The following is a 13654-nucleotide window of genomic DNA, read 5'->3' as shown; positions in this document are numbered from 1 at the left end:
CTTCGCGAGAATTTCCGTTTTCTGAGTCGATAATAATCACCGGCCTATATATATACCTCGGTTCGCGTAAGTTTCTCACCGTTGGAGACATTTTGAACCACACGAAACGTAACTATCTTTGCCCTAATTTAAAGAAAAAGTGAAAACAAAAAATAGAACCAACGAATAGCCTAATTTCTTCGAATTCGAAAATTATTGCATTTAAGACGATTTAACAACAAATGTTCCATAACTCAACACAATAATCCTAACTACGTAATATACATATATATTACACGCTATTGCCTTTCGTTTCCGATATGTGGCTCGACATCATCTCCTAGATGCAAACACGTGCACACCTCTTGCAGCGATACCCTTTTACGCGCCTGCGTAATGGATCTTTAAGAATCGACCTCGTATTGTCCACGTTGATGTATATGTACGCATGTCAAATTCAACGTACGAAAGCACCAAGAAAGATTGAGCACCGCGCATGATCGCGGATTAAGGATGCAATTTATATATTTATATGTATATATATGTATGGTTGCGTATGAGTGAGCTGATGTGTACATGTGCGTGTGTGTGTCTGTGTGTGTACGCGTTGTGTATCTGTTTACTGGCCCTTGAAGCGAAGAATGGAAAATCATCGCTACTTTGACGGACTGACCTGTCAGCTACGTCTTTCGAAAAGCTCGATACATCGTGACTTTTTTTTCTTCTATCGGATTCGTTTCCTTTTTTTTTCTTCCTTTCTTTCGAAGGCTCTCTCTCTCTCTCTCTCTCTCTCTCTCTCTCTCTCTCTCTCATGCAGCCATTAAACATCACCCGAACGCGCTCGTTAAGAGCACCTCTTAAATTATTAATACACCTCGCTGGAATTCTTTCCGACAGCCGTGTAAGCGCACGAGAATATGATGAAATCAAGAATCTAACAACGAATTCAGGTACGTCGACACCCATCGAACGATCGAGTAACAATGATTTCAAACGATCGACGTTGGAGGGTTGTAATTTTGAAAGACCTTAATTCGAAAGACGAATATACATCCTTATCTTTTTTTTTTTTTTTTTTTTTTTTTTTACCCCGGCAATTACTTCGTACGAGAAAGCTTTGGAAATTTAGTTCAGGATAAAAAAGAAGAACACGAAGCAAAGTCTTTTGATGAACGAAACACCCAAGATACTCCAGCTTGGAATGAACACAAAAACGTTTTACGCCACGAATTAATCATCGCCCATGCAAATTTCACGCCAACCCATTTTTACACTACCCTTCCTCGTTCTCTCCCTCCCCTTCCCCTCGTGCATCACCATTTTCATTCGAAGTGTGTCAACCGAGTGGTCCACGCCGCTCTCGAGCTTCTCCACTTGAACGCAGAAGATGATTTCGAGTCGAACGCGTTAGCCTCGATTGACGTCTGTTAAGGCACTTGAAATGCTAATTCTCCTAGGGTGGGGCTTTCTGGTAGAAAATCAGTCGCGTTCGACTCCTTTTTTTTTACCTTGCTTCCCTGTTTCGTCTGTTTCATGGTTCACCGTCCACGGTAAATCGGATAGATGATCGAAAAAAACGTTCACGTGAAACGGAAATATAGTTGCGCGTCTTTCTCGTCGATCTATTTACTCAGAAACGTGACCTGGGAATGTCTGTGCTCGAGGAATGTTCGTCGTCCGGTTACGAACAGACACACTTCTTAAAATCAGAGAGAAATCTCTGATCTCTTGTCTCTATCAGACCAACGATTTATTCCACGATAATTTAACGAAACGATTACACGTATTAGATGTCGCGCGAGCATCAGAGGATTGGAATGTATATACTTTAAACGACGCAGCTTCTCGGTGTTCGAAGAGCAAAAGAAAGCAACGTGAGTTCTACGTAGAAACGATAAAGATAAAGAACGAAAAGAAGAAGGTGTGTTGTTGGAGCGAACGAGAGACGCGGAAGCGAGAGATCGTTTTATCGTCGCGTCGACAATTAGCAGAAATGAATCGTTCTAAGGTGGAGGTAGAACCATGACGTCGGGATGTATCGTCGGGAAGTGTACGAACCGGCACGAGCTCATGGTTGAAAAAATGATAATGATCAAAGAGGGTGTCGGCATGACGTCAGTATGCATTTCTCATCGCCCGCGCTGCGCTCAGATTACTGACGGCTGCCCCGCTGAAGAAATTCCCTACAGGGAAAGGTACAACGGTATCAGTCATCAAGATCGTAGAGTGGCATCCTGGGTGGCACCTCGTCCATTTTCGGATTGAATTTCGCAGTGACGATCATACGAAAATTATTCACATGGTTGTACGGAGGCGCGGTTGCTCCTAGAGAGGAATATCGTCGTTCGATATTGATCACTGAGAAGAGTATGAACGTAAAGGATGCTTCTCGAAGGGGTGAGAAATCTCGAATGAATTGTCGTCGGTCGGTGTGACTCGATTCCCCTCGATTCGCGATGAAGATCACGGATAAAATGATAGAAGAACGACAGCGATCGGCAATGATGAATCAAAGAGGAGAAAGAATAGTTGAATAAATATTTGGATAAAATGTGAAGTCTAGATTTGCGTATAGAAAGGAAATTTTGACGGATTTAGAGGAAAGTATGCAGAAATCTGTCTGAAGTCAGTAAGAGAAAATTGAACGAAAACTTTTTGATACAGCGAACTACGTTAATTGCTTCGTGGAAATAAGGCACATCATATTTAGGTGCGGCAGATATTTGACACTTTCTATTGGAACGCTATCAGATCTAAATTATCCGTGATAACTAAAGACAAGTGCCTTACTATGCTCGCAGAAGGATTATGCAATGAAGTAGAAATTCGATTCAACCCTCGAGTGAACAAACGCTTTATCTCGCAAAAAATTCTGAGTCAATGTCTAAGGACGGAGGGTGTACTCTTGATATTCTGAGAATTTAATTATTAATGGGACACCCTATGACAGTGCAATTAGAATTTTTTAATTCGTCATTACGATAAAAACTGATACAACGACAGTGGATCTAGAAAAAGGGGGATACTCAATTTACACTGAATATTTAGAAACGTGCGAGGGGCAAGCAACTGAAACGACGGAAGATTAAAGAGATTACGAAGATTACAATTAAATGAAATTTCGTTCGCTTCGAATTACCACGACATAAAAGGACGAGAGTATTGAGAATCTCGCACTCGATTTCCACGAGTCTCGACCGAGTAAAGCAACGGCTGATATTTATCTCACTGGTCCTCCGGACGAGGATACGAAATGGTCGCGTTATGAAATGTGTACAAGCACGAAGATTCGCGTGACTTAAGGCACTATCAGTATACTTAAGGCCTAACGCAGCGTTCTCTTCCTTAACGTTAAAAAGGCACTATTCCCTATCAAAGTACAACATGTAACAAGTATTAATTTATCAATCTTCGCACTAATCTTACACGTAGAGGTTTACCTTTCTTCTCCTTCTTCTTCTTCCTCCTCTCTTCTTCATTTTAACGATAAAAACTGGCTCTAGTATATACTGGCATCTTGTTCCATTGTTTTTCTGTGTTTTTTTTTCTTTTTTAAACTAGCTTCGAAATAGTTTCTCGTTTTTTCTCTTCTTTCACCTGTACCGTTTAACCGCGTTGTCCGCGCGGGTGTGGCAAAGGAAAAGAAGCAAATGCGAAAAGAAAAACGAAAAAAAAAAAAAATGAAATGTAATAATAAAAGGAGACACAGGTTTCGAAGAAAACGGGGGAGGGAATGCTACATATGTGCTGCATACAGAGACGCGTCGCGTTACTCAAGGTTTCTAAATTATTTACAAGCTCGCGATTCGAGCTATCTGATTCTCGTGCGATACGTCGTCGTCGTCGTCGTCTGCGCTGAGGCCACGCGCAACTCTCCCTCGACGAAGCTGTTCGCGGAGGAAAGGTAAATGTAATGCGGCGATATTTTTATCGTGACCACCGGACTTTTCGTAAAAATTGCGGTTTCATTGCAACCTTTTCCGAACAAGCAGCTTCATTTAAGAATGCATCGCGTGACGATAGCCACCCGCCGCCTTGGTCTTACTTTCAAACTCAATAATTCGCCCGCGCGTTTCACACGCCAATTTCGATTGACGACAATTGAACAGCCGACTCGGTGCATCATCAAATGTGACACGGACCCTGCTGCACCCTTTCTATTATGTACACTTTATTCAAAACCACGAGGAACGTAGACGTGCGTTCTGCCGTTTCGGAGAAATTTCTCGTTGGTTTCTCTTCGAGTTATAAGAGTTTGTGTGTGTGTGTTTTTATTTTCTTTTCATTTTCCTTATATTGGCCACGAATTGCGTTATTATTTCTCTTGAGCTGTCTCTCGGTTTCCCTGCAGATGCCAAAATAAAATGTGCAGAAAGAAAATCGAGCACGAAACGTTGTTGTTAATTCCCTTCGTGATAATGATATGCTCGACACGTGGCACGATTCGACGAGATATCGCGCGTTCGATGAACGAGATGCAAAAGCGTTTTAAAAAATAATTCTTCGATCTGCTTTCTTCGTATTTTTTCTCCTACTTCTTCTTCCTCTTTTTCTCACAGTTTGAGCGTAATGTATCAATGGACATTCTCGTTTGCACAAATACATTTGCACCTTCTACTTTGGCACCTTGTTCGTGTATGTATGGTATACGTGTGGCTTGAAAAAAGGCATACCGTTTGAACGGTACGGATCGAAGAATTGTTTTCACGAATCAAACGAAAAAAAGACTCGAAAAAGCATCGCAATGCCGTCGATAGTATACACAATAATTGTATTGCTTAATGCACACGTAATACTGGCTTTCAGAGCGTCAAATTCCCATGTTTTCTTTTGACAATGAAAACGTCGATGATTGTCCGTCCCTAAACGCGAAATTCTTTGTGCATATTCTGATAAATCGCTATTTAATGCATTAAAAAATGTTTAACGATCACGATTTGTAGTTTATTTAACTGAGCATGCTAAGTCCCAAGCTCCGTCATCGGAGTTCGAATATTTCTCTTTACTTATTAACCGTTTAATTACCTTAACAATATTACTCCTTCATTTCCCCCTTTACTGGCTCTATTCTTCGCAATAGACGATACATATGGTGCTCTAGACTAGTTGAGCTGGCCTTATTTAATCGTACAAAAGAAAAAAAAAAAATGAAAACAAACTGGAAATACGAACAAGTAAAAATTGGCTAGAAATAAAAACAGAAGTGACGCGTATCTCGCGTGCTGTTTCGCGATTAAACCTACAGCAATCGCTTTTCTCTGCTATGCAGAATTAATTAATATTATACATCGTCGAAGCTAAGCTTCGCTCGATGCCCGCCTTAAATACACACCTTCCGTGAAGAATAAATAAATTTCTCTTGAAAAATTTTTTAAATATCAACAATCCTTAATGCTACACACACCTTCGCGCTCGCGACGAAACGAAAAAAAAAAAGAAAAAGAAAAAATAAAACACGAATTGCGAACAAAAATCTGCCTCCTCCTCTGGTGGCAGTTCAACAAGAAAAAAAAAAGAACAAAGCAAAGAAACACCGCAAACGATTTTTTTTTTTTTCGCAAATCCGCGATTGCTGTGGCAGGCTCGCACGATCATCCATCAAATAATTGCAATGATAAACTTTCATTAGACCTCTATAAAACCTAATGAACGATTCGTTTGCTTCTTCATTTTTTTCTCCTAGTTTCCGCCTCCGACTCTCCGCGTTCGATGTGAACGATTCGAGTATCGAGATGAGGCTCTTCAGGTCCCGAATGTAAAAAAAAAGAATCATCGTCGTCGTCGTCCACGATCCACGATTCGAGGTCCCGATCACTCGGGACAAAACGGTCTTTTCTCCTATCTTCTTCTCCTCCTCTCCATTCTTTTTTTCTTCTTCACTGCTTCATCTTTCCCCCTCCATCTAGGCTAGACGGTCCTCTTTATCAGTGCCTTTTCATGTGAAGCGACAAATGGTCGCTCCGCGAAAACGACCGCTGACAAAGATGGCACTTGAACGGCTTCTGGCCTGTGTGCTTGCGATAGTGCCGCGTTAATTCGTCGGAACGCGCGAATTTCCACGTGCAACCCTCCCATGTGCACTGATACGGTTTCTCGCCTGCAACAAACAAGAGAAACTTTGTAGACTTTGCGTAGAATTAAAGGAATTAAAGAGAAATATTGTTGTGCAATTGGTTGAAAATTGGGAAATTGGATAGCAGTGTTTACCGATATAATGTAGCTTTGATGCATTAAGTTCTTTGGTAAAATCAAATTACGCGATTCCGTATGAGTTACAGTATGAAGAAGCACATTCGCGCTTGTTTAATGATTAAACAGCTGGTAATTATGTTCGTAACACTCTATGCGTGATATTTAAAGATAGAGTCTGGAGCTTGCGCGGGAAATTCAAATGATATATTCTTATCGGTGTTCTTATCTTTTTGGTCAATTTTCACCCATTCAACGTGGACGATTGTCGATATAAAAAAATACATGTCAAATATTCCTTCTAGTACTATCATATACCAAAGTTTCATTGATATCTTCAAATCTTTAAATTGTTAGATCAATTTGAAATGAACAAAGTATCGCACTATGTGACGATTAGATATTTAATTTCTTCTTTCAAAGCTTTCCGCAACCATAGTCACAGCAGGCGTAACGAAATCGATAGAGCGTCAATCTTTAAATTGCATTAGGGTCGAGGGGATGGAGAAGAGAAAATAGGGGGGTGGAATCGTTCCGCACTGTTGTGCAACTCGCGTTTAAGCGTAATCGAAAGCGTAAACGCGGTGAAACATAAAACCTTGCGCCGGGTTTGTTTTAGATTTACGGCCCGATGCGTATGCACATGTACGCCCCTGATCCCTTTCATAATCTCCTTACGGCAACCGCTTATTTTCTTACGCGAACGAAAGTCCCACACGTCCTTGGGAAATTTATAGGGATACTGGGGTTTTATGCGTTTTCAAATTTACGATCAAACGGTATAATTGAAAAGTGACACTGGTCATTTGCCAGCTATTATGTATCTGGCTGCTTTCTAATGATCCTTTAACGGGTTTCGCCTACGGAACAAAGTATCGTCGATTCGAGATATCGCGCGACGCGGCAACAAATTACACCGAGCGATACGATAAATTCCCTTTTATCCCTGATATTGAAAACTCCCCGGACAAAGTACTATGGAAAAACACTGGGAACCCTTCGGAAGAGAAAAGAAAAAGTGTAACCACAAGGAGGTGATAAATTTGCAACGATGCTCGATGTTCGATTTCCAGTAGCCATTTCTTCGCAGCTTACTCGGCGCGAAACGGCGATAAAGAATGGCTCTAGGCGTGCGCGTTTCACAGTACTTACGTACATCGAAAGGCGTACACACGCTCGTTTTCCACTCGCGACGACGATCTTCCCCCGTTCCTCGTCGGCGTAAAATACTCAATCGAAGGTTCGTACGTGCGATAAGCATCTGTGCTGGTGCATACGGTGTGCGGCAATCTCGTCTCGGTATACGGCCGCGTCGATGCACAGGTACATTGGCGAGCGTTTACCCGCGGCTGACTCGCGTCACGTTGTGCCCGCGCGCGTTTATTCTTGGCTCTTATCGAGCCGAGGCCTCTCTCTGTCTCTCGCGAGCGCGTCGTGACAGCTGTCGCGCGTTCCAACGACTCCGGATCCCTCAGAAAACTGCCCATCACTCTCTTCTATTGTATGCAAGTCACCGAGCGTATTTCTCCGGTCCGGTGTTCTGCACGATTTGCCGAAGAAAAGGAGCGAGAAGGAGAAATAGAGAGAGAGTGTGTGTATTCCCCAGTGGTATAGGAACGGGGATAAAGAGAAGGTAGAGAAAGGGATAGATAGATACAGAGAGAGAGCGAGACGAGTCTTGAGCAGAAAACGAGAGTAAGAGGACTTGGAGGGCTAAAAGCGTAGCCGTCGTCGAGCCGTCTAGATGTAGAAACAGCCTGGTCACAACTCGATGACGCAATCGCCATCAAGTTCAGCCGTTCGAGAGAGCCGGAGACGAAGACGAGCACGGAGAAAATCGAGCGGTCCGATCGGTTCGCGATCCCATTAAACCGCGCGAGTAGACGCTACGGATAATGGGCGACGCGAGCGACGACGGGACGACGACGTGCCATCGCGAGCCTCTATCTCGTGGAAACCACCGGCACCACCGTTTGATCGATATATTCGCGCGCGTCACCTGCAGATCTTCAATCTCTCGGGTGAGAGCCACCTTCGCCAGCAAGAGACTCTCCTTTTACCCTTACCCTGTCTCAGATAAACGATTACGTTTTTCGTCGTGCTGGAATCGCTGTAGATCGGTGCTCGAATAAGCCGGGGACACGTTATCTGTTGCACAAATCTGGAAACGAACACCGATCGCTTGGTTCATGATCGTTTAAGGATCATTCGATGGTTGGTTAATTACGACATCAAATCTGTCAGGGTTTCTCTGCTGTTTACACAGTTTTTATGCTTTTCTCCTTTTGGAGAAATGTAACTTGACGTAATTTCTCGTCTGATGTCTTAACGGTGTTTAGAATTTCTAATTTCATTAATTTCATACCAGAATCACTATTGAACTATTAGCCTGAAACCGCCTTTTTTTTGTCAAATTTATATTCTTATAAAACTATGAAACACCAACGTATTTCAAACACTTGTTTCTATTTTTCTTATTCCACTCGTAAATAAGCTTTTCTCTTCCATTGAGAAATTTTTTAAATTTTATATTACGAATTCGATATTGCAGCAATTTCAATTTCTCACAGTCTCCTTGATCTTTTCACCTTCCCCTGAAAATTATAAAAAGGTCTCTTTCCTTACACAATCCTCAACATTATCATCGTCCGGAATTACAGGAATGTACAAGCATCATCTTTTCGATACGTTTAAACTATGTCCGTAATTTATTTCGTACTTTTTCAAACGATCGCAGAGCCCGATAAGAAAAGAACTGGGTAAAGTGGATCTACGCGAACGTGGATACACGGACGTCGAGACAGCCGGTGCTTTGCGAGAGTTATTGCCGCGCGTAAGATCGAAAAGCGGCGGAGAACCGATTTCGCGGGGCTCTCTCGGATCGTTTGAAACCGCGGCCCCACGATGGTAGATATCTAAATCGGTCGTTTTAACGTTTCGACGCCCATCGGTTGAATATTATTATGTAATTCGCTGGGAATACGAGGAACTAATGACGGGGAAAAAAGGCCGCGCGCTCGGCCGTTGCGTAATTGCGAGTAATTAGTCCATTTACGAGCGGCACGAACACGTACATATACACGCGCCTCTGTACGTGCATATGCACGCAATATCGGCACGACGTGCAAGCACCGGCGCAAACACGCCGCCACGAAGGCATTAATTCTCCCGTTATTAATGCATTTTGATTGGATTTTTACGTAGCAGCGTTACGTTTATTGCACCATAGATTAACGCCGCGTTACACCGTCCGGCTCCATTAATTAATCGCAACAGCGAGCTTAGCCACTCATTTGTAACGTCACTCTAATGTCGCGGCACGTATAAATCCCGCGTTATATTAAGCCAACGTGATGCGTGTCGAACTATGTTTTTCCTTCTTTTCTTTTTCGGTCTCTCTTTTCGTTGCTTTCACAGAAGAAGAATCTCCGTGTCTCTTTCTATCATCCAAACCTATATTCCCCCGTTAACTTACGTGATCGTCGAACGTGGAAGAAATCAAACCAGACTTTTTTTCTCAACGTTAATAGCCGTTTTACCGTCAAGTAGGAACAGCAAATCGCGCGCGGTTCATTTACGTAAATTATCGCGAGAATTAGCGTCTACCGAACGAAATTGAATCGCGAAAACGTGCTCTAATCCGACAAGCCGTAAGAGAACGAGGAGGGAGAAAAGAAGGTCGTGATCTCGTGAGAAATCGCCGATTAAACGTGGCGGCGTTTATTAAAGTGAAAATTATCGATTACGGGAAAGGAATGATTTCGATACGGCTAATTCAATAGCCACGGCAACTGGGTTAACGATAAACGTTAATTAAAAATGACAAGGCATAATTAAACGTCGCTCCGATGTGATTTCGCGGTGCTCTTAACCATATCGCGCCTCTTTCCTCTGTTATATTCGAATTATAAGCTTAATATTTCAACGTGAAAGAGAAAGAGAGAGAGAGAGAGAGAGAGAGAATGTGTGCAAACTCCCCTTTTTAACGAGGAATCGTTCTTAATGAGTTTACGAGTGCGTATTCTCGTACGGCCTTTCAAATCTGCGCTCCGAAAATTCTCCTCGCTTTTACGATCGTTCGTTCCACGTTGTAGCAGCAACGGCAGGAAATAGACGTCTTAATTCGAGATAAATTCGGTCATCAGCTTGGCTCTCCATTGTTCACGAATCTAACAGGACTTTTACGACAGCGTCGTATTTAATACCATCTCAGGCTTGTTTTTAACGAAGTCTCTAAACGATAAACGTCGAATGGTAGCTTCTTCTCTCGTACAATCTGCACAGCATAAAATTCTACCGTACGCTCGACTCTCACTTCCCCATTCGCAGATTTTAAAGAGAAGAAAAGAACGATATAACGAGAAATTTGCGTGTAACCATAAGAACGTAGGAATCAGCTTGTATTATTTACAAGACAAGGAAGTAGCAAGTGGGTTTTTATAGGCTGGTCGACGACAGTCGAAGAAAACTGTCAGCGGGACACAATCGACGGGGATATTTTACGAGGATCGTTGCTCGTAAAGCATCGCGAATCGAAGTTTGCCGCGTCGTTGACACCGAGGACAGCGATATTTCGTCCGGAGATCGAACGGACGAGAAGAGGCCGTGCTTCCCATTATCGTCTGCGGATCTCCCGAAGGGATGATTAAGAAACTCGCTCGGATGTATCTTTGGCAATTATCAGCATCTCGCGCGATAACGCGTCTCCCGCCTGTTCGGGACAGTTCCGTGATATGTAATTATGTGGGCGACAAGTGCTGCAAAGATGAATGAACCTTCGTTGCTCACGGGGTGAACAAACTTCCGGCGCGTCAGGTGCGAATGATGGATGCTTTGGGAAGCGTGAAAAAGATCATAACGATTGTCTCCTGTATAAAATTACATTTAGAATAAAAGCTGAGAATTTTTCGGGAATAAAAATCAATTTATAATGTTAAGTCACTCTTGTGATACAGGGTATGGTAGAACTGGAACGCGGGAAATTTAAATTTTGATTTAGGAACTTGAGAATTATGGAATATAAATTCGGTATGCTTTACTTGGGATAATAAAAAATTGTGAGACGAGAGGTTAAGAGGTTTTTGCATTCCTCGCAATAAAAAATAAAAATTTTTCCAACTAAAAATCATCTTAATTACAGTATTTCCGAGAGAGTGTTAATCTTTAAACTGCTCAGTTCTTATTCCCCGACGAAGTCACGGTTGCTTATTATTCCTGTCGTCACTCACGACTCTCGTTCCCTCCAGCCTTAGAATTGAATTTCCAAGGTCTTCTAATTAACCACCGTCATCCTTTCTTCTCACAATTCCATATCTCAAAGTATTCTATTTTTTGCCCATACAATTATCACATCGTGTGTCCGGTGAGAAAGCCGCCAGGCCTCGATACGGAGCGTCACGATGCGTGTCGGTAACGAGCAGCAGGCTGACAAGTGGCGCAGGAAAAAAGGGCGGGAACGAGGGAGAGAAAAGGAAGAGGGAAACGAGAAGGGGGGAGAATAGGAAAGGAAAGAAAAGAAAGAAAGAACGAAAGTCTCGTCCGTGAGTAGTGGAGCGAGAGTACCTGTACAGGTAGAGGCGCTTGTCCACTCTGTATGGCGTCCGCCTAATGCGCCCTCGAGCTACTCCCGCGGTGTACGACGGCTTCTTGTAAATAACAACACTCGTTAGCGGCAAGAAATACTGCGGCGACGTAATAACTCGCGAACGCGCGATTCAATTTAATCGCGGTCATTACGCGCCATTCATTATTTACGCTGTTATCGTGCTTTAATAAAATATAACAGTGGGAGATGCTCGTGCGTTACTCGAGAAGCTTCAATTAACCGCGCGGTGGCTCGATTCATCAACGGGCCACCATTAACGTTCGCGGCAACGGGTATACAGGTATTCTCTCGAGCGAGCCGGTTTAGAGAATTAAATAATCGACCGACTGCCTAATAGCGACATTTGTAAGCGTACTTACCGCTCCGTTGGGAGAACAGCTTTTAATTGTGTTTGCCTCTCTCTCTCTCTCTCTCTCTCTCTCGCCTCGATTCGAGAAATCGATTTTCCACCGCGAACATATTACGTACACACCGCGCGCCACTCGTGTATACCTTTGATCTCCGGTAACTTCAATTAATGTTGCGCCCGATGGAATAGAGAAAGAGACCGAACCGGGGCAAACTAATGAATTTTAACGCGTTACCCGCTGAGAAAACGTTGCTACCTTCTTCGTACAGGGCAGCTGGTTTGGTGTAACGCGTCCATTGTGAACACGTAGATTTACCATTTACTGTTGTTCATTTCGTTCGGAACAGCTGATCCACTTGGAGAATCCGTTCTTTCTCACGGTGAAGCTATTGTTCTACCGTGAAGTGAGTTATTGAGAACCGTATGCATAGATCTGAAATTCGTAACCTGCATGTCTTGTCGTAGATGCGAGTCAGGTGTAATAAATTCCGCGTCCCTGATTGATTTAAAAAATGAAGTTGTAGAACGTTTCTGTTGCGAGGTCTCAATGATCTAGAGTATACTCTTCGACATCTTTCTCTTCATTTTCTCTCGTATAAAAAAAAGAGAGAGAGAAACAATAAAGAGGCACATTCTGATAATCACCGCGATGATGTCGATAATCGTGACAAATTACCCGAAATACCGGGGACCGAAATAAACGAAGGAATTTAATGTAAAGCTGCGTTCAACGAGGCGGCCTCGGGATAACGAGAACACGGATCATGCTCGCCACGAAATTGTGATCGAAGGAGGAAGGTAATAGCAGCTTTGAACAGTGATGCATAAGTGTATTGTTAATGGTAGGTCTGATACTTTGTGGAGTTCGCGAAAGGACGAGTGAATTGGCGTTATCCTTCGATTTACACACGGAACCGATCGACGCTCGTTGTCTAGTTTACGCCAAGGTTAATTCGCCTTAATTAATACACGAGATCTCACCGAACGTCTTGCTGTCCATCAATGGTCACGCCATTCCACCAAGTGATTCTCATGTCTCACTGAAATCGATGAAATTTCTTCCTTTTTCCTCTTTTTATTCAAACATTTTCACGTATAACGCTCATAGAGCGAGCTTAATCTCATAATACATTCCGATTGTCCGCATTTTTCGACGATAATCCCGGAATTATGTATTTAACAGCGTTATCTACGTGAATAGCCGAGGTGTTTCGAGTGGATCGATGCACCGTGAAAGCGCCAGCGCTATTATAAAGAGCCGTAGCCGGCATTTATCGCATCCTTGTAATATTTCGCTCCCTCTGGCCGTACAATGTAGCTTCCGATGTTCGTGGCGTGTGTTCGGCAAGATTCATGGTATCGAAAGCGGTAGCCGCGAACCGCTATTACTCCATGCAAATATATATATATATATAAATTCGATGCAAATTCTTCCGTTCGAGCCGTGAGAATCATCAATCATGGTTAGCTGTTTTTCGGCGCGTTCTCTCGGCAGAGGCGGTTCGTGTTGAAACCGGCAATAAAGATCAAAA

General features: G+C 43.0%; 1 protein-coding gene across 1 annotated transcript in view; it reads right to left on the bottom strand.

Annotated features, from left to right (window-relative positions):
* Nucleotides 1-5557: 5557 nt before the first annotated feature.
* LOC108570346 (Krueppel-like factor 7) overlaps nt 5558-13654 on the bottom strand; it is a 53751-nt gene continuing 45654 nt past the window's right edge. Inside the window, exon 5 of the mRNA XM_017932186.1 lies at nt 5558-6076. Coding sequence (XP_017787675.1) covers nt 5904-6076 — 173 coding nt within the window. The 3' untranslated portion in view covers nt 5558-5903. The remainder of the gene's footprint in view (nt 6077-13654) is intronic.

The sequence above is a fragment of the Habropoda laboriosa genome, unplaced genomic scaffold (assembly GCF_001263275.1).
Source record: "Habropoda laboriosa isolate 0110345459 unplaced genomic scaffold, ASM126327v1 scaffold70, whole genome shotgun sequence".
NCBI classification, from domain to species: domain Eukaryota; kingdom Metazoa; phylum Arthropoda; class Insecta; order Hymenoptera; family Apidae; genus Habropoda; species Habropoda laboriosa.
This window is presented reverse-complemented; position numbering and strand designations above follow the sequence as displayed.